At 46.1% G+C, this 21,555-nt stretch overlaps 1 protein-coding gene across 1 annotated transcript in view; it reads left to right on the forward strand.

Annotated features, from left to right (window-relative positions):
* Positions 1-19,508, forward strand: part of LOC144754196 (E3 ubiquitin-protein ligase TRIM39-like) — a 201,882-nt gene extending 182,374 nt beyond the window's left edge. Inside the window, exon 6 of the mRNA XM_078641780.1 lies at positions 17,446-19,508. Within this exon, the coding sequence (XP_078497906.1) occupies positions 17,446-17,957 (512 nt within the window). The 3' untranslated portion in view covers positions 17,958-19,508. The remainder of the gene's footprint in view (positions 1-17,445) is intronic.
* Positions 19,509-21,555: the final 2,047 nt, after the last annotated feature.

The raw sequence follows: 21,555 nt of genomic DNA on the forward strand, positions 1-21,555 counted from the left end.
TTCTCAGGGTGGGGGGGAGAACCCCTACCAGAATCCCTCGTAGGTAGTTCGGCTCGCACGCTCGCCATAGTGCAGTATGACAATTTATTATACGCCCAACCACTTTCAGATGTCACCAGCTGCCACTGCAGTCAGTCCTCCTCTCTCGGTCAAACCTATTTATTCAGGGCCCATCCTAGGAATATGTCCTTGATTTATTTATTTAACTTTTATTTATTTTCATGGGTCCATACTAGCATACAACATCAGTAGAATATCACATAAAGCTATTAATACATATCAACCTTACGTTCACTTAATTCTTCATTGACACAGATACTCAGTACCAGCAGTTTTATATTTCCTGGGTGTACGAGGATTATATATGGGCACCCTGGTTGCCGGATAATGGGGGAGTGGGCTTTTTATTCCTAGTATGTGTGTTGTGAAAAGTTTGAGGGTTAGTCATGTGTCCTGTTCGCCCTCGGAGCTGTCTGTTTCTAGATCTGAGGACATATTGTCCAGCATTAAGTGTTAAAGGATAGGGGGTCTGCTGTCTTGTATCTCTTTTTTGTCTTGTCTTGTATCTCACATCTTGTATCTCTTTTCCGTCTTCATGTAGGTTCAAAATGGTGCTAGTGTTTATGTGCGGTATCATGTATTAATGCCATAAGTGTTTAATTTGCCGGGGACCCAGCCCAAGTAGGTGCACAGGCGGGGCAGGACCCTTGATGGAGGTTTGACTACAGGGTTACCCCATCATGCCTAGCGGTCCCCTGTGAAGCGATTTCTAGCCGCAAACTGGATGTAGAACCACGCATGACAGATCAAATATCTGTTGCATTCACATAAGGAGCAGCTACTCTGCCCTTATTTAACTGACAGGATAGGGACTTCCCTTTCTTCCCTTTCTCTGCTTTTCCCAGGGTGGATGACCCTTGCCCTGAAGAAAGTCCAGGACCTTTACGAGCGACTCAGGACTGAAACATCTTGGCAATAGGGTCATAGGGCCATAACACTCCCATTGACCCGACTTTTAATAACTTTAACAACCCTGACAGACCGAAGAATAAAGGGAAACTGGGGGCCTGGCTGAGGTTTTTTATCTTTAATCCACCTGTTCTTCATTTATCACAAGAGCTCCCAACACTGTGGTTGATCCCACCCGATGATGACGCATGACACCACTAGGGTGTGTGAGGGTAACTAAACAAGAAGGAATTGCTTCCTTTACCACCTCTTGGTGAAGTTAGGCTTATATCCTCACACAAGATACTTCCCTTTTGGCAGTTAGGTACTCTTTTCTCTGACCACTTGCTGGTCTATTGGAGTATTTTTTGTGGTTTAATAATTTGCATAGACCACCGAACCGTAAACCATCAAACATGGAGTAGTGGGGCAGGGCCTGTTTTCAAAATTGTGCCATTGTTAAGTGAGCTACTAGAAGCACGTGGGTTAAGAGTTTACTTGTTGATGTAGTCATTGGATATACTGAGTTTTCCTCTGGGATCCATTGCAAAAGAACAAGGGGATCCATGGTGAGATTCGTCTTTGTGATCGCCTCTACCGCTGGTGTTCTCTCCCAATAACTATGGGCCATGGAGCATGTCCACCACAATAGGGTTTGGCAGTGTTCACGGAGTTCCGCTACGCGCCCCCAAAGCTCGGCTCTACTTCGCAGAGTTCCGCTCTCACGGGCAGAGCTTCTCTGCACTGTCTACTGGTGGGAGCTGCACAGCTCGGAGACGCAGCTCCAAAACCCTCTTCTCAGCCACAGAGTCGGCTGCTACCGTAGGGCTATGCACGTACCGGTTTCTTGCTCCCTTAGCACCTGTGGAAGCGTTGCAGTTGCAGCCCCTGTTGACCCCTCCGCTCCTCCTGCCTTGGCGGTCCTGCAGCTCTCTGCCAGGCACCCACCAAGGGATCTTGCCTGCCATCCATGTTGGACTCCGCTTGCAGCAGCCTCTCTGCCGGCCGCGCTCATGCGCAATAACACGTCAATGTCTCAGGTGAACCCTTTTAAAGAAGGCAGCCCGTTTCATTGGTGCGTTTAGGCCTTGTATATTAAGGGTGACTATTGATAACGTGGTCATTCTATGAGGTTTCTAGGATAATGTTAGTGGTGTGATTTGGTGTGCGAGCCCCCACTATGTAGGTCTGGCAGTCGGTCTTGAATATCAAGGAATCGAAGTGTGTGGAGACTTGGCAAGCCAAGTGCATTGCTGATGCTCGTTATGGTGTAACGAGTGGTGACTTTCAGTATCCCTGTGGAAACCTCTGGGTGTAATGTATGAGAGAATAAAATGAACATCAACAGGTGAAAACTAAGCAAACCAAGTGTTATTATGAACGTGGTCCCACAAGCATAAATGTGTCAAAGAATGTGTCTTTTTAATTTTGTAAATGCTTTTATGGTTGTACTTACAAACTGAATAAAGTATATTGAATCGAATCGTGTCAAAGAGTGGTGGGGCAGATTACGGGTTGTGTGCTGGCTCGCTCCGAGCACTGCAGATGGAAATGTTCATGGGAGCCGGCCAGAGCGGTTCAACAACGGAGTACAGTACGGAAGGGAACCTGGATGCCGCTATGTTGTTCTAATGATAGTGAGAGGTGCCATGGTTAGGGAGTCCTTTAGTTTGAATAGTCTAACACAGGTTTGAAGGCTCCCATTAAGGAAGGCACATGGGCAGGTCTCACCTGTGCGCCTGGAGGGAGGCAATTAACCCTCATCGGACGATTTGCAATGGAGTTCCCTCTCCTGTTGGCGTAGTCTGGGGCACGTCTTCTTGATTTATTTGATTGGGGATTCTCCATTCCGTTCTCGTTATTGCTATACAGGGGCCCCGGTTCTTGGGCCTTGCTGTCATCCGGTGTTGACCGATTAAGTAGTTCCCAGACTTCTTGTGAATTTTTTACACCAAGCTGTTTGGCATCCTTCGTAAAGTGAAGCTGAAAGCGGCATTCCCAATGGTAAGGGATTCTCTCTGAAGTCACAGTGGTGGGTGAGGGTTGGTGAAGAGACATCTTGGAAAATTTTAATCGAATCTCCCCGGCATTGTATCAAGTCTTGAGAGTGAGAGAATGCCATGATCGATCCTTTACCCTTAAAGAAATGTCTGAGCAAAGATCTGTTTTTTCATGAAAAGGTGAATAAACCCTGTGGGTACGATCAAATTAGTTCTCGGAATGGGCTGGTAGTTGCAATAGTTGGTGGACAGGTTGTGAACACGGGACTCTAGGGCAGCGTTGTGAATAAAGGAAGAGTGTCCGTCAGTAAGGCGTGAGTGTGATCGAGATAGCACGTATTAATATGAGGCCAGCTGTAGTTGGTCAGAAGGCTGGGCTAACTTTCAAGAAAAAACTCATTATTTCTTCAAGAAACCCTCACTCACCCTAGTGGTGACATGCTTCATCATCGGGTCCACTAGGGAGATCGAGTACCTCCCGAGTGTGCTACGACGCCAGGAGACTGCGGAGCAGGTTGTTGTGAGAGTGAATGTGAAAAAAAGGGTGTAGTTAAAAATGTCAGCGGTTGTCCCAAAAAATCATTTATTCGCTGGTCAACTTGACATATTAAAAGTAAAAGCTATGTGCAGGGAAACTATCCACAAGAAATACAGGTGTTTCCCTGTTAGGGGAAGGTCAACATGTTTCTGCCCTTTAAGTGTGTGAGTTTACAGGGCTTTCGTCAGGACCAGTAAGTGGGTGTTACCTCAACAGGTATAGGCGCGCTAAGGCCTACCCTGCTGTAGGTTGTGAAAGTTAAAAACAGTGGCACTATGTGTAAAAATAAGTGCGTGAAAATACAAACCAAAAAGCTTGGGGATTTGCCTCTATTGCGAGGAGCCCAGAAGTTTGTATTCAGTATGAACCACGCCCCATAGATTCAGAGGGGGGGTGGGAGCGACAATGGCACACCGCCCGCAACGCTCAGCACCCTCTCGGCACCTAGCTGTCCCCGCTGGATCTCGTGGAATCCACGAGACAACCGCCTTACTGACGGACACTCTTCCTTTGTTTTTGTATCTATTGATTGGGGACTAAGAGTGCCCTTGAACCCTGTCTCTCCCTTTGTTGATCGATATTCAGCGTTGTGAATATTCTTGTCCAGGCCCCTAATGTGAAAATTATTCTGCCGTGACCCGTTCCCTCCGTTGAATTTCCAGACGTTAGACCGCGCTACCACGGCACGCCATCATTCCGTTTGATACAAATAGCCGTTAACCTGCAGTAGAGCGTATCTTTAATCAGCTGTGCAACCGCATGACACTGGCACGTCTCCACTCTACCTAATACAGATAATCTGTAACCTGTACCTAATAAAACTCCATTCGGCTGTGTACACACGTAACCCCGGTACGCCACCTTTCTGTTTATTAAAGATAGCCAGAAATCTGAATTCGATTGCATTTTATGTTATGTTATGTTATAGCCGTACTTTTTGAGCGCACGGCTACCCCAAAGGGTGTCCCGGCGCTTTAGCAAAGAGGCCTGAAAAACCCAGAAACCAAAAGGCAGCCACACCACAGTCGCCGTGATTACGCGGAAAAGAGCACGGTCTTCAACTCTCTCCTAAAAGCCAGAAGGTTGTTAGCTTTGCGGAGGGAGAGAGGGAGCTCATTCCAAAAGCGAGCAGCCATATACTGAAAAGACCGACCTCCCATCCGAACTCGTTTGGCCGCAGGCACCTCCACTTTAGCCAAGTCAGCTGACCTCAACGTTCTCCATGGAACATAGAAAGCAATACGCTTCTTGAGGTAGTTGGGACCAATAGAATGGAGAGCTTTAAACGCCAACGTGAGGATTTTAAACCTAATTCTGCTGGACATCGGTAACCAATGCAACCTGACCCGCAGCATAGTGGCACTGGCTCTCCTCGGCAGGCCAAAGATAGCTCTGGCCGCCGAATTTTGGACGATTTGCAATTTGGACAAAAGATATTTAGGCAGTCCTGCAAAGAGCGCGTTTGCATAGTCCAAACGAGATCCCACCAGCGCTTGAACTACATTCTTACGGTATTGCAGGGAAAGTAGTGGGAGGAATTTCCTGAGCATCTTGAGGATGCTAAAACATTTCCCTGATAGTGCCATAATGTGTGGACGAAAAGAGAGATCGTCATCAAGCACAACTCCAAGATTTTTTACTTGGGAGGATGACTTCTCAGGTGGAAACATGTCCAGGGGCCACCACGACTTCCAGCCAGGATCAGGGGCACAACCGAAAAAGAGCAGCTCGGACTTATCCGAGTTGCATTTCAGGCTGTGCCGCTGAACCCACGCAAATACTGCACTCAGACAGTCTTTAATTCTGCCGCCGTCGAAAACCTCTCCCTTCCTGCAAGTAAACAGGAGCTGGGTGTCATCAGCGTATGAAATGACCCGGGCTCCAAATGCCTCCGCAACCTCCGCCAGAGGGGTCATATAGATGTTGAAGATGGTGGGGCTCAAGATGGATCCTTGAGGCACCCCCACCTCTAGCGAAGGCATTTCCGCGGAGAACGGTGGAGCCCAGATCACCTGTCGCCGGTCGGCTAAGAAGGATTGGAACCAGTCCAACACCGTCCCCCGCAATCCTATCTCCCTGAGTCTTAAAAGGAGACCTGCGTGAGGGACGGTGTCGAACGCCGCCGACAGGTCCAGCAAGACCAACATAGCCTTTCCCCCCTGATCGAGCGTCTCCCTGATGGCGTCGGTCACCTCTACGAGGGCTGTCTCCGTGCTGTAATTGGCACGGAAACCAGATTGGGAGTCATGCAGCAGTTTGTTATTCTCAATGAAGATGGTAAGAGTATGCTGAACATGTTTCTCCACCACCTTCGCCAGAGCAGGGAGGAGGGAGATCGGTCTATAGTTGGCCAGCTGCAAGGGATCTAACAGAGGTTTTTTAATCAGCGGCAGGATAAGAGCGTGCTTCCATTCTCGAGGAACCACCCCGGAGCTCAATGACAAATTAAGCAAGGGGTTCAGCAAGCTGTTTACAGCTGAAGCCACCTTGCCCAGACATTTTGCTGGACAAGCATCCAGAGGTGAGCCCGATTGCAACCGGGATAGAAGCTCAAGCGATGTTTCACAAGACAGCTGGGGAAAAGCCGATAGAGCGGGCCCAGACTCTGCCTCTAAGGATGGTACCAGCTTATGATTACACCCTAAGGCAGCAACATCCATCGAAGGCTCCACAACGGGAAATGAATCCTGAATCTTTATAATCTTTGTGACAAAGAAGTCGGCAAGCTGTCTGATCCACTCTTCCGTATGGGAGTGTATACGGGCGCCTGCAACAGGATCCACGAATTCCTTCACAATTCTAAACAGTTCCCGACTCATGTTATCAGCTTGATCTATTCTATGCTCGAGATAATTCTTTTTAGCTTCAGCAATCTGTTTGTGATATAATTTTATGACATCCCTGTACTTGATTTTTTCCACAAGATCGTACTTGCGCCGCCAGAGTCTTTCCGCCTTTTTGCAGTCTTGGCGCGTTTTCCGTAGAGTGGAGGTAAACCAAGGAGCGGAGTCATGGCAGGGAGCTATTCTAGCTGGCTTCAGAGGGGCAAGCTCCTCAAATCTTGCCTGAAGCCAGTTCTTGACCGACGTCAGGTCGACTTCTAGATTCCCTGTCATTATACACGGATGTTGACAGAGAGCATCGGCGAGCATGTCTGCTGTCACTAAGTGGAAAGCTCTTGATTGTCAAGAGCCATCCTTGTGAAGTCTTTGGCTAGTCCTGCACTCAGATACTAAAACAAAATTTATTAAAAAGCGATCGGACCAGAGAACAGGGAGCGGAGGGGACACTTCAATAGGCACCGTAGAGAATATTACATCTAGCGTGTGCCCTTTAACATGGGTGGGACTATCAATGAAAGGGCGAAGCCCCAGCATCGCAGTGATATCAGTGATTTTATCAAGTTGTGAAGTTGCAAGGTTCAACGGAGGATCGCTTTCCACTTTTTAGAGCTAATTACTCAGCACATGTTTTAAACATAGTATCATGATGGTAGAGTCCTGAGGAAGACACCTTCAACGTGTCGAAACGCGTAGACAGGAAACCATCTCCTCACTATATCATTTTACTGTATAAACAATGTACATCTGTTAATGGAACTGTTTTTATCACTTTTTACCAATATATCAATGACCTAATTCATGACACTTTTTTATCAAATTTATTAAAATGTACTTTTTCATGCTAACTTAGTGTTTCATTATTAAGTTTGTCCTGTTTTGCTAATTGAATTGTGCCAGTCTTCATTTTTGTTTGCCTGGGTACGTTATTTTACATATATTATTTGCCCTGACCCAGGAATCCTATCCAAATCAGGGGTTCCTTGTTTCTTTACATAATGATCGATCCTTTAGCCTTAAAGAAATGTCTGAGCAAAGATCTGTTTTTTCATGAAAAGGTGAGTAAACCCTGTGGGTACGATCAAATTAGTTCTCGGAATGGGCTGGTAGTTGCAATAGTTGGTGGACAGGTTGTGAACACGGGACTCTAGGGCAGCGTTGTGAATATTCTTGTCCAGGCCCCTAATGTGAAAATTATTCTGCCATGACCCGTTCCCTTAGTGCTGAAGTTTTTCCTCAAGCCAGAGATATTGTGCCTCCAATTGGCCTAGCCTGATCATTAATGTTGTGGGTCTGTTCGGCTAGAGATATTTCGACCTGGTCCACAATTCCGTTTGCAGTAGATGAATATTCATGCTAGTTGAGAAGCACAAACCTACCTTCACTACGCCGACGCTGCCAGGGGCACCCAGGAGGAAAAGCCGCCACCGCCGAGAGTCACTCTGCTCCTAAGACTCGCGCCGCCGCTCCGGGAACCACAACACCCGGCAGGCCACGCGGCGGCGCGGAATTGACGCGCTGTGAGAGCGCCGACGGCGCCATAAAGAAGGGGACACCCCGGCAGAGCGGGGGAGAAGCACAAACCTACCTTCACTACGCCGACGCTGCCAGGGGCACCCAGGAGGAAAAGCCGCCACCGCCGAGAGTCACTCTGCTCCTAAGACTCGCGCCGCCGCTCCGGGAACCACAACACCCGGCAGGCCACGCGGCGGCGCGGAATTGACGCGCTGTGAGAGCGCCGACGGCGCCGTAAAGAAGGGGACACCCCGGCAGAGCGGGGGAGAAGCACAAACCTACCTTCACTACGCCGATGCTGCCAGGGGCACCCAGGAGGAAAAGCCGCCACCGCCGAGAGTCACTCTGCTCCTAAGACTCGCGCCGCCGCTCCGGGAACCACAACACCCGGCAGGCCACGCGGCGGCGCGGAATTGACGCGCTGTGAGAGCGCCGACGGCGCCATAAAGAAGGGGACACCCCGGCAGAGCGGGGGAGAAGCACAAACCTACCTTCACTACGCCGACGCTGCCAGGGGCACCCAGGAGGAAAAGCCGCCACCGCCGAGAGTCACTCTGCTCCTAAGACTCGCGCCGCCGCTCCGGGAACCACAGCACCCGGCAGGCCACGCGGCGGCGCGGAATTGACGCGCTGTGAGAGCGCCAACGGCGCCATAAAGAAGGGGACACCCCCGCGTCGCGGGACGCCCGGGGCGAAGCCCGGGCAAAGGGCGGGCCCTCTACGGCCCTCATCGGCACAAAGAGGCAGGGCCTAGAACTCTGTGCAAAAATACCCAAGTAAGTTACATTCTCCCCTACCCTATTGTATGTGCCTGTGATACCATATTGACGTAACATCCCACGGACCTGCATAGTTGTATCCTGGTAAAGCTGTTTGGAAAAATGTCTAAAACTAAATCTTCGACAGTTTCCATCAACACCATAGACAATTACATGGTCCAGAAAGTTGCCAAAATTTATAATGACAGGAGATTATCCTTGGGATTGAGTGATTCGCCAGACTTGCTTATCGATAACACGCCTTTATCTACTTCTGCTCTTGATATCAGTAATGAGGTGTTTCAGATTCCGGATAACAATCCACTGACCCAGCTTCTAGTAGCCATCTCTGAACCAGCAACCGAGAGTGTGCAAGACATTGATATTATTACTCTAGAAGAGGAGCCCTCTATACCGGTCCCAGCCCCAAGAGTAACAAAGGGGGGGGGAAAGATTATACCTAAACGGGGTGGCCTTCGATCAAGTAAAAAGCGCCCCGATGCCTCCCCCCAGGGAAATAGTGGAGATGATATAAGGGACAATGCAGGAGGAAAGACCTACCTGGATGAAGACCAATTTAAGAAGCTGCTGAATGCCGTGGATAACAAGATCAAATCTATAACCAAACCGCTCTTAAGCAAAATAGACCAGCTCACAGAAGAGGTTAACAGACTGGGGGTACTTTTGCAAAAATCATTAGAGGAAACATCGAAAACCCCTCTGTTACAATCACCTAGAGTTGATCCAAAAATTACCCAAATTGTTCCTGGGTCAGACTTACTTGCAAACACTCCCCGAAATATCACGAGGAGACCAGTGCAAGGGGGGGGGGGGGGGGGAGATTTGAGAAACCCAGATCCAGATATTAATAATGGGGACTTTGCAGGGCCGAGCTCTAGAGGTACTAAAGAAGAGAAGGGGCCCGTTGAATTAATCATGGAAGCCTCCTCACTAATATTGGTCCTAGCAAATGTCCCTCAACTGGAACCAGGGCAAGTAGAGAACATTTCTTCTTTGATAAACAAATCACTTCATTGGTTATCAAAGAATATGGCTTTTAAACCGGGCGGCAGGGACCAGCTGGCACAGGAAGTAGTAAAAGCTAGAAGAGTCGAATGAATTAGGGGTGGTAGCAAAAAATTTAAGGGGGATTGTGTGGTGCTACATTTCTCAGATCCAGAAGTTTTGCCAAATATTCTAGCTAATATGTACCCACCTCAGCGTAGATCCACTGAAATAGTGCCACTAACGTTGGATTTCTTTTACATAAAAAAAGGTAACATCTTAAACCCAACAATGCTGAAAACGAAGTGGAACCCTGTACTTAGAAAAGCCAAAAACCCAGAAAATAGAAATAATTGGGGTATTTTGATCGATAATAGGTTCGCGGCCCTTTCGGGTCTAAGCCAATGTGATTGACTGGAAGAATCGTGGAGCATAGGAAAATTTAAGGTTGTAGAGGTTAACCACGGAATCAATAACACTTTAATGAAGCCAGAAACAGATTGTTGTGAGGGTAAGATTCCCGACTATAGAGATTATACTCCTAGCTTGGTAGTGTATAGCCCACTAGCTATTCATACCATTACCAATAACGAGGAAATTATTCCTCTATCCCCCTTGCTCCCCTTTAATCAGAGCATATTTTCACAAGAGGGAAATACTGAATTGAAAGGTAGTATCAAGTTCATTTCATGGAACATAGCAGGTATCCACCACAAATTAGAGACTCCCGAATGGTGCGAGTTCATTGACCATCATGATGTTATCATGCTACAGGAAACATGGTCAGTGGCACCAGTTTTTCGCCAGGGATTCCTAAATTTTTATGTACCTGCGAAAAAGAACACTAAGGGGCGGCCCTCTGGGGGTCTTATCATATGGATACGCCAATCCTTACAATGCACCATCAAGCAGAGTCATATTATTAACAGTGACTTACTCTCTATAGTGCTCACCTGGGCTGATGGTTATAACCTGGCAATATATAACATCTATGCCAGGGGAACCCAAGGGGGCACAGTTTCTGATGTGATAGGAGCATTAGATAATGACTTAGAGACTCTACCAACGCAGTATACCATCCTGGTGGGGGGAGACCTGAACACAACATTTGAACCTCTAGGATGCGAGGATAACGACCTGGCACAAGAGGAAGACACTAAATGGGGAATTCCCCAATTAGACCTCCCGCTGGTAAAAAAGTGGACAGAAGTGGCAATACAGGCTAAAAGTTTATGCCTATCCAGAGGACTGAGGGCAGTAAATGGCCGCACCTCCTCTGACTCACAGGGTAAGCACACCTTTGACAATTTAAGATCAAGTAGTAGGATAGATTATATCCTTATAGATGTCAGAGGTTGGCATAAAGTGGTCGATATGCAGGTGATTCCAAGATTGGAGAGCGACCACAATCCTTTGTGCTTGCTCTTCAACCTGGAACAAGGTGTAAACTCAATAAACCCGGTTAGGGATCTTACGTCATTAGACGTTGTTACATCTAACAATCTCCGACACATCAAATGGACAACTTTGGTAGACAAACCTGGGGATATGCAGGCCCTAGAGGGGATAGTTACTGAAGAGGTAACCAGACTACAGACCCTTATTAATGAAATAAATTTTAAACAACTGATTGAAGAGTCACAGTCTAAATTTTTTGCTAACATACAGAAGTTATTTTTTTTTTTAAACTAAGCAGAGGAAGGGAGTTAGATTACCAATAAAAAGAGGATGGTATGACCATTCCTGTAGATTAGCGCGACAAAATCTTAGTGTAGCGCTGAGATCTAAAACAGGAGTTTTAAAGGCCAGGGATGAATACAGAAAAACACAAATTAAGGCAAAAAAATTGTGGGATGAGAATATATGGTTAGACCTGAAGAAAGCATGTGCCGATAAACATCAGAAAGAGTTCTGGGCTATTTTAAAGTGGGGCTCTGGGGGACGAGCCGATTGTCCGAAAAATCATGTAGCTAAGGAGGCTTGGGTGGACTTTTTTAAACCGCAATATGCAGACAATTTGGTACTACAAATGGAACCCCTTCCAGTAAGGGTGTTTTATACCCATGAACTATTTACATTGAAAGACGTGAATGAGGCAATGGATGGAGTAACCAGAGGAAGGGCGCCAGGAATTGATGGAATACCGGCGGATGTGTTTTTATCGGACAGGGCTAATTGGTGCAAATACTTTGCATGGCTTGGTAATGCCATCGCACAAGGAGCAAAGATTCCACCAACATGGAAAGGAGCGGAAATAATACCTGTTTACAAAAAAGGGGACAAGGCTTTACCAAGTAACTATAGGCCCATTAGCCTTATCGACTGTGCACAAAAACTGATGGGCAGGATGGTACAAAACAAAATACAAGCCTGGATAGATGATAAGGATATCCTCTCCCCGTATCAAGCTGGTTTCCGCCCCTTAACCAGCTCTGTCGACCAGGTATTCCATTTTTTAACTATGTACTGGAAAAACGTAACCTTGCTAAATGGTCCACTATTTGCTGTTTTCGTTGACCTGAAGTCAGCGTTTGATTTAGTTCCCCGACAAAAGTTATGGGTTGTCTTGCGGGATCTCGGAATAAGCCCTGAACTATTGACTTTGCTTGTAAGGATGCACGAGAACAACTATGCCCGGATTAGATGGGGTGCACAGGGAGATGTCACGGAACCCTTCCCTGTGGACAGAGGAGTGAGGCAGGGTTGTGTTCTGGCCCCCACTTTATTCTCCCTCTATATTAATGGCATAGTTGACTTTTTGAAGCAATTTCCGACAGATGCCCCATTATTAGATGGGGAGCGAGTTCCAGTATTAATGTTTGCAGATGACACCTTGCTGGTCTCGCGGACCCCTAGCGGATTACAAAAGTCAATAAACGCTTTTGGTGACTTCTGTCGGATTAGGGGCTTGGAAATAAACACATCAAAGACTAAATTTATGAACCTGAATCCCGCAAAGAAATTCAAGGGGAAAATGAACTATAATGGGTCCTCACTGGAGGAAGTGAATGCTTTTATCTATCTAGGCATCTCCTTAAATGCCAACATGAACTGGAAATCCCACATGGACTCTGTGGTGCTAAAATTTAATCAGCTGGCAGGGGCAATAGCCCAAAAACACAAATCTTCATTTACAAGACCTATCCAGCCAATAATGGAGATTTACAGCATGAAAGTGTTGGGCGCCTGTCTTTACGGATCAGAATTATGGGGTTTCACCAACTTGAATTCATTAGTAGTTGCAGAAAATAAATTTCTTCACCGAATAATTGGTGTCCCCCAGAGCACCCCCTCGACCCCGCTTCAATATGATCTCGGGAGGAAAAAGATCGAGGATACGGTCAGACTGCGTCCCCTCCTTTATTGGAGGCGTGTAAAAACTACTCCTGAACTGAGTCACTACGCAGCTGCCCTTATGGATGTTGTTAATTCTGACAGGTTTCATAAAGTACCGTGACTCAAAGAAGTAAGGAAATTACTTCAAAAACTGCACCTAGAGCATCTGTGGACTGCAGTAGACCCACATGTTTTTCCATCTAAGATTTTATTGAAAAAAATGTATTGGGACATGATAAATAATACTGTATTGATTTCCAATCAACCATCCGTGTTGACATCCCAGTTTCTGGAATTTAAAACTACTCCAAAATTTGAACAGTACTGGGATTTGATTGCTAAGCCACTAGACAGGAAACTGTATTTTCAGTTTAGAATTGGCTCTTTACCCCTTAATGCTTTTACGGCCAAATGGTCTCCCGGTAATGTAAATACTTGCTTTTATTGTAAAGCACATGTAGAGGACATCCCACATTTTCTCTTTGTTTGCCCATTATATGCTGCCCCAAGAAGTAGATGGTTAAAGCCGGCTTGCAGGAATTTGGGGACAAGGAAACATATAGAGGCGCTAAGGATTTTAAAATCAAATTGTGCCCCCAATCTTGCAATCGCTGTAGCCAAATATATGGGGTGGGCTTGGATAATACGCACGCGCACTTTAAAACTGTAATTAATTATCTACAATGACAACATTTATTCCCCTAAGATCTTGTGCTGTGACTTGATTTTACAAATGTATAATTTTACTGAGTTATTCGCCAACAAAGTATAAAATTTAATATGCATCTTAATTTGTTCTTAAAAATCTAGCGTAGTATTTATTCTGTTTAGCTTAGGGATATATGCTTTTATGACAAAGTTGTCGAATAAAGTATTTAAACTTGAAACTTGAAGGGGATTGCGGAACCTGGGAAGCTCAGCAGGGTGTCTGGGGGTTAAGTGGCCTGCAGGGCTGAATTTGTTGTTTGCACCTGATTTCTGTCACGCTTGCCTTGCTGGAGAAGCAACTGTTTAATGGATGGTGTCTTTGCAGCTTTAGATTAAGAGGGCATCCTTTTTGTATTTGGGGACTCTGGCTCTCCCACCTGTGCTGGGTCGGGGTGTTAGACCTGGCATCCTTGGCGAGGTTACCCCTGTCTTTTTACCTCTACCTCCTGTGTTTTTGATGCTGTGCTGGATTTAGTTTTGACTGGCACTTTGCCACTGCTAATCAGTGCCAAAGTGCAAGTGCTCCCTGTGTAAATCGTGTACATGAAGTGGTGTTTCCATGATTGGCCTATGTGGTTTGCTAGTAAGTCCCTAGTACAGTGCACTGTGTGTGCCCAGGGCCTGTAAATCAAATGCTGCTAGTGGGCCTGCAGCACTGATTGTGCCACACACACAAACAGCCTTTCAAAAGGTTCTCAGACCTGCCACTGTAGTGTCTGTGCAGTTTCTATTGCCATATCGACCTGGCCAGTGCACCCACTTGCCAGGCACTAACCTTCCCTTCTCTTACATGTAAGCCATCCCTAAGGCAGGCCAAAGGTAGCCCCAGGGGCAGGGTGCAATATATGCGAAAGGCAGGACTGATGTGTGTGACATGTCCTGGCAGTGAAATACAGTGCATTTCGTTTTTCACTGCTAAAAGGCTATCTGTCCCACAGGATAGAATGGGGAATGTTCTGTAATATCTTACCGGCATAACTTCCCAGGAGGATGAAATAGAAAAGTGGAGTTTGGTATCTCTGAACCCAGAATACAGGAATGCCTCTTTTGGTGAAGATGATTTTTGTATCCTGTTTTTTGAAAATGGCAATTTTAGAAAGTGCGTATTTTCTTGCTTAGCCATCCAGTGTGCCTCTGCTGGTTTATGGATTGACTGTCTGGCTTTGGATGAACGAGACTGAGGATGTGAAGTCTCTTCAGGCAGCCACTGGGGGGGGGGGGGGAGTTGAGGTGTGATCTGCCTTTCCAGGGCGAGTGAGGGCTGGGCTGAATTGACCCGGGCTGCATTTGGAGTGGTGGGAGGAGAATTCTCTGCACCTAAATAGGCCTAGTCTGTCCTGGACCATGCTGTCTCCACCTCCTGCCAGGAAGCTGCACCGGTGAGGGCAGAACTGGTTTGGACTGGGCTCAGAGTCCCTATGCACAATGAGATTAAAGACATTTTGGGGTATAAGTATTAAACTTAAGCCCCCAGATTTATAGAATACTTCTGGATTCAAGAGGACCCTCTGCCACGGAGAAGAGCTAGAGAAACTGAGGAGAATACTGCCCCATTGCTGCATGCTGTCTGGGGTTGGCCTGCAGTAGCTATTTCTGCCAAGGAGAGGAACTGTGTGTTACCTGCTTGATGAGTGTCTCTAAAGGCCTGATGTAGAGCTTGCCTCCTGTTGAAGAGGTCTCGGGAACAGCAAAGACTTCACCATCCTTCTGGGTACCGCCTCTGGAAGCATGAGTTGCAGCAGAGGAGAAGAGGAGCCAACTCCATCACCGACTCAGCCGCTGTCTTTGGGTCCAGAAGGCACCGCCACACTTCGCAATGCAACCCTGGTCTCACCGACTCCGTCACCGAGCCACTGCTTGCATCGGGACCTGCTGGGCACCGGACTCCGCATCGCTTCGATTCACCCAGCCATAGGCCTCACCGACGCTGTTGCTACCCACCTGAATCATCGACATGCTCCGTCGCCTGCATCGTGACCTGATAGCACCGCACGGACATAGTCTCACCTCGCACCGCAGCCCTGATCTCACCGACTCAGTCACCAAGTCTTCGCCTGCACCGCAACGTGAGGACACCGCCCACTGCAGCACTTTTCTTCACAGCATGACCACGACGGTTGCCACACACGGCCGAATCGGCCACAATGAAACAGGTACTGTTTGCAAGCCTGTCGACTCTACCACTGGCCTGCTCCGACGAGGGGAGCAGGAACGTTTGGATTCGGTCACTTTCAGGATCGTAGATAGCCCCGCAAGGAGCTACAGGTTTCTAGGAACAGTACTTTGGAATTATTTCTGCAAAGTGTCATATTTTCATAATTGTGTGTTGGATTTTTGTTGTTTTTGGTCTTCTTGTTTGGTTTAGATATAGCTTGCTATTTTTCTAAATTGGTGTGGTGTCCATGTGTATTGTTTTCACTGTGTTACTGTATGCATGCTTAAAAGTTTTACACATTGCCTCTGAGATAAGTCTGCCTGCTCGTGCGTAGCTACCAAGGGGGTGAGCAGGGTTGTCTAAGGGCGTAACTCCCTTACCCTGACTAGAAGCAAGGGTCCCTACTTGGACAAGGGTGCAAACCATTGGCAACTAGAGACCCCCAGATCTAACACGGGGCAATATACCTTCTAGTAGCTTTGTTACTTTGGGCTATCTAAACAGTGCGCTGACAAGTACAGTATACCTGCGACTAATGCAGCTATTCCATACCATTTAATGGTGTACTAATTCGCACAGTATGCCTTCCATTAGCTATGCCACTCCGTAGCATTTAATGTAGAGAGCTGATTAGTACAATAGACCTTTAAGTATCTCTGTCACTCTGTACCATTTAATGCAGTGTACTGACTAGTACAGTATACCTTGCAGTAGTTCTCATACTCTGTGCCATCCAATGCAGAGTACCGACTAGTACTGTTTACCTTCTAGTATCGCTCTTAATCTCTACGATCTAATGCAGTGTATGGACTAGTATAGTATACCTTGGAGTAGCTCTGTCACTCAGCGTCATCTAATGCAGTGTACTTACAAGTACTGTATATCTTCTATTAGCGCTCCTACTCTACTCCATTCAGTGCAGTGTTCTCATTAGTACTGTGTGCCTTGGAGTAGCTCCGTTTCTCTGTGCCATCTAACGCAGTGCACTGAGTAGCACAGTATACCTTGGTGTAGCTCTATCACTCTGTACCATCTAATGCAATGTGCTGACTAGTAATGTATGCCTTCTAGTGGCTCCGTCTTTCTGTACTATCTAAAGCGGTGTACTGACTAGTACTGTATACTTTTTAGTAGCTGTGTCTCTCTGTACCATCTAATATAGAGTGCTGACTAGTACAGTACACGTCTAGTAGTAGTTTTCTTACCCTGTACTTTCTAATGTAGTGTACTGACTAGTACAGTATACCTTCTATTAGCTCTGTTACTCTGTTCCGTCTATTACAGTTTACTGGCTAGTACAGTGCCTTATCTTCTGGAGTGTTCGGTGCAGTACAATGTGAGCAGTGTGTGTGCAGTATTCTGTGTGGTGCACTGTAGTAGAATGTCCTGTCTATGTAGAACGGGTCCCTGTCTGCTGCAGTGTTCTGTGTAGTACAGTGTGTTGGCTGGCACTGTATGGTGTAATTAAGTATTCTGTTTGGTGCAGTGTGCTGTAGATAAATGCACCCTTTAGAGTAGTGAGCAGTCTAGTCCTGTGCGCTCTCCGGATGTAGTTTAAAGGAATCAATGGAAAAAGAGAAAGCAGCAATTACAGACTGTATTTGTATCATTATATCTCTAATTCTGAATCTCTTCTCTGCAGTGATGATGACTCTGGATCCTGACACGGCTCATCCTCGGCTCCTCCTGTCTGGAGGGCAGAGACGTGTGACACACACAGACACAGCACAGACCCTGCCAGACACCCCCAAGAGATTCACCCAGTACTACTGTGTGCTGGGGAGGGAGGGGTTCACCTCCGGCAGTCATTACTGGGAGTTGCAGCTGCTGGAGGAGGTGGGAGGGTGGCATGTGGGGGTTGCAGCAGAGTCTGTGAATAGGAAGGGAAACTTCACATGGTCACCTGAGGAGGGAGTCTGGGCTGTAAAATGGGGTGATGGTCACTACAAGGCTCTCACCTCCCCTCACACTCCTCTGTCCCCTCGTGAGAATCCACTGAAGCTGGGGGTGTATCTGGACTACGAGAGGGGGCGGCTGTCCCTGTACAATGCTGATTCCATGGAACTTCTCTATACCTTCCCGCAGGCCACCTTCACAGAGAGCCTCTTCCCGTACTTCCGTCTCTGGGGAGGAGCAGAGTTGAGGCTGGTGTGAGAGCGGCAGGGAGCTTCAGACCCTCATCCTTCCCTCCCACCCCCCTACAGGGGAGGAGCAGAGCTGAGGCTGGTGTGAGAGTGGCAGGGAGCTTCAGCCCTTCATCCCTCCCTCCCACCACCTTCTGCAGTGATATTAATTGTGACCAGGAGCTCTAGCAGAGACGCTTTTGAATGACTTCCAGTGACTTGGGAAACTTTTCTTTCACTTAGATTTATTAATGTATAGATTTCAGCCAACCCTGATGTGTAGCCCACACCTCAGCTGTCATCCTCAGTTTAAATACCAACCGTATAAAGAATCTTCTTCACACTGACCCTCCAACATGTTGCCATGAGAACCTCAGGCCTTATGTGAAACTGACCACTACAGATCTGTTTTCCTTATGCAATTTGAAGACAAGCCCAGAAAATGTTTGCCATGTGAATCGCACACCAAACATCATGTAGGATATAATAAAGTCTCTGTAGAATTCAAACGTGCTTTTCTTTGACATGCCGAACTGTAATATTAATGTCACATTATAGAGCTGACCTTAGAAGTACTTATTAAAAGTGATTGTTTTTAAACGTATAAACCATTTCTGCCCCCGCCTCGGCCCCAATGCTATCATTAGTGAACTAAGAGGCCTAGACAGTTGTCATGTGAACCTTGTATGTAATCCAGATTCAGGGCACATTTACGACAGTGCGACCGGTGCAGCCGCACCTGCGCTGACCTGGGAGCAGTGCTATGGTTCAGAAATAATTTGGGGTTATAAAAGCACCTGCTGTTTCCTTGTGGGTCCAGTAGGTTTCACGCAACAATAAAAATGGCAAAGTAATGCAGGTGATTAATGTTTCTGCTGAATGATGGAAGTTTTGTCTAGTGGCAGGTTTTACTCCTACAGTAGCGTAGAGGGTTAAAATGCCTGCTACGAAGCACGTGTACGTGCAGGTCACAGATTGCTCATTGGTTTGTGTAACATTTCCTACAGATTTATTTACACACATAAGATTCATTGCCTCCCTATAAAATGTGTGTGATGTAAAGTGCTCTGACACACCAGGGTTAGTACTGCTATAAAACAAAAGAAATGCATGTGGGAAAGGGCTTGTGTAGAGATGAGTGGCACTGTTGGGAGGCGGGAGTGAGGGAATCTTTGGAGAAGTGCGGGGTCTCATATTAATCTCTGAGACCTGTATATTGGCAAAGTGTCTCTGCCATTGATGATTCAGTTTCTCTATCTCAGATGGTGTGGTGATGTGTGTAGTTAGGGTGTGAATGTGGAAGTATGTTGTGATTGTTTTTTACCAGGGGCATTTTGATTTGGGTGTAGTGTATAACAAATTATTTTTTGTATATAGTCATGTATTGTATATATTTATATATGTTTCTTTTTTCTCATTTCCTTGTTTTGAAATTATAAAAATGTCCATAATTCTAAAAAAAACTTCTTTCTGAAAAAATAGTAACTTTCCACTTGTGAAAAAATATAGAAAAATATTCCTATACGAAAAAGTAATGAAAATTTAGAGAAAATGGAATAAACTTTATATCTTTTGAATAAAATGAAATAGATTGTTGTATTTCTGTCACCAATATCTCATCACTTATTAGAGATATACTCATGATAAAGTTGTGTGGCCATTGAGGAAATTTGTTCTCTGATTTGTAGTAATAGGGGAAGGGCCAAAAAAGAATGTCACACCAGGCGCCTCCAAAGCCTGGTGCACAAGCCACTATTGTAATTTACAAAATGTGCACTCTACAAGGACATGCAGACTGCAGCATTTTGAAATATGATGCATTAACTGTAAACAGTGTACAATAATGTTATATGACCAGCATGCATGCAACACAATATCAGACTCCTGCAGGGCTTTCATGACTCCACAAACCTTTCCAGGTTGTGCAGACCTATTAGGTAGAATTACCTTGTGCCTACACATTGTTTCAAGATGTTATTGTGTATATACAGCCCATCCTGTGTTAGAAGCAGAATCTATTTTTCTCATGAAATTTTAAGAACAGCAGCTAGATCTGTGACCCTCAGAAGCAAATCTGCCTTTCAACCCAACAGCAGTGCATGCTGGGACTAAGATGACAAGGTACCTAATAGAAAGCAACAAATGACATGTCTTAAAATGCAAAAGTCAAGGGTAGGGGGCTAACTTGGAATAAGGTTTTAACACTAGGATAAACAAACCAGAATGATTTTGCTCTGAGTTTTAAATGTTGCTCCTGCGGGAGCAGGAATGATGTGTAACACTCGTCAACTCTTCATCCCTTTAGGGGTTTCTGCTTCTTAATATCCCCGTCTCTGCTTCATCGAAATTGGTTGTAATTCTTGTCTCTTGGGTAAGACTTGGGCTGAGTGTGTTCTCTTTCGGCTTTAGTGTCATGACATCCATTTATGAGGTAGCTCAGTAGGTTGAGGCACATCTTCAGGACCCATAATTCATACGTCACAGGTTACAATCCTGGCAGAGGATTCTCCGACTTCAAATGATTGTACTGGTTTGTAGCATTTATATAAACCTTCAGGCTGCCAGCGGACGTCACTGAGAAATGGACCTACAAGCCCTAGACGTTCATTTAAGATCATTATGAATTCTGGAGTTGTAGTTTTGGTTTACTTCACGACAACTATTGAATTTTGCCAGGTTAAAATGGTTTCGCTGGTTATAAATTATTATTACAAGTGAAATATTTTACAAAAACTTATTAAATAGATCAACTTACAATGCTTGTAATTTTCAAACTTTTTTCAGGCGTGATGTGTCAATCTAGGGTAACTGGACTCAAACTATAACAGAGTGAGTCTTTTACCACTGGTGTCCCGGGGCTTCATTTTGATTTGATTACATTTTTGAGTTTATAAAGCTCGTCAGTTACCCGCATACGTCACGGCGCTGTAGATAACATCCAAGAAGAGAGTCCATTAATATAGTTGATTCAAGAGATAGCTACACGCAGAATAACCAAGACTTAAGAACCTTTCTAAAAGGCATGAGCTGGGAGATGGCCTGCTTGTTTTTTGGAAGAGTATTCCAGAGTTCACTGGCGGCAATTGAGAATGCTCTGTCGCCCCATGTCTTCCTTGTTGTTATGGGTACGTGAAGCTGCAGATTAGAAGATGAGCAAAGGGATCTGCCTGGGGAGTACCAGCTAAACATGGATTCACAGATTCAGATAAGGACCAATAAGAGAGATTTGAAGTGGATGCGCTTGTTAATTGTAAGCCAGTGGAGGGTTTCCAGACCCTTGGCAGCCGAATGTCTTCTAGGAATATCCAGAACCAGTCTCGCAAGGGCTTTCTGCACCACCTGGAGTTTGTACTGCATACTCTTGTACGAGTCTAGGTAAAGTGAGTTGCAGCAATCGAGTCTGGACATTACCAGGGCGAGAGCACCATTCAGTTTTAGAATGTTGCCTGACATCCAATCTGCCACTTTAGTCATGCAACATCGAACGTTCTCAGCTAACGAACATGAGTTCTTTGGGATTGATACCATAATCTGCGTGTCATCGGCATACAATGTTACTTCCATTCCACAGGAATGGATGATGGCCGCTATGGGTGCCATATACAGTGAGTGAGTATTCGCAGCAGTCC

Source organism: Lissotriton helveticus, chromosome 5_1 (genome assembly GCF_964261635.1).
Source record: "Lissotriton helveticus chromosome 5_1, aLisHel1.1, whole genome shotgun sequence".
Classification (NCBI taxonomy): Eukaryota; Metazoa; Chordata; class Amphibia; order Caudata; family Salamandridae; genus Lissotriton; species Lissotriton helveticus.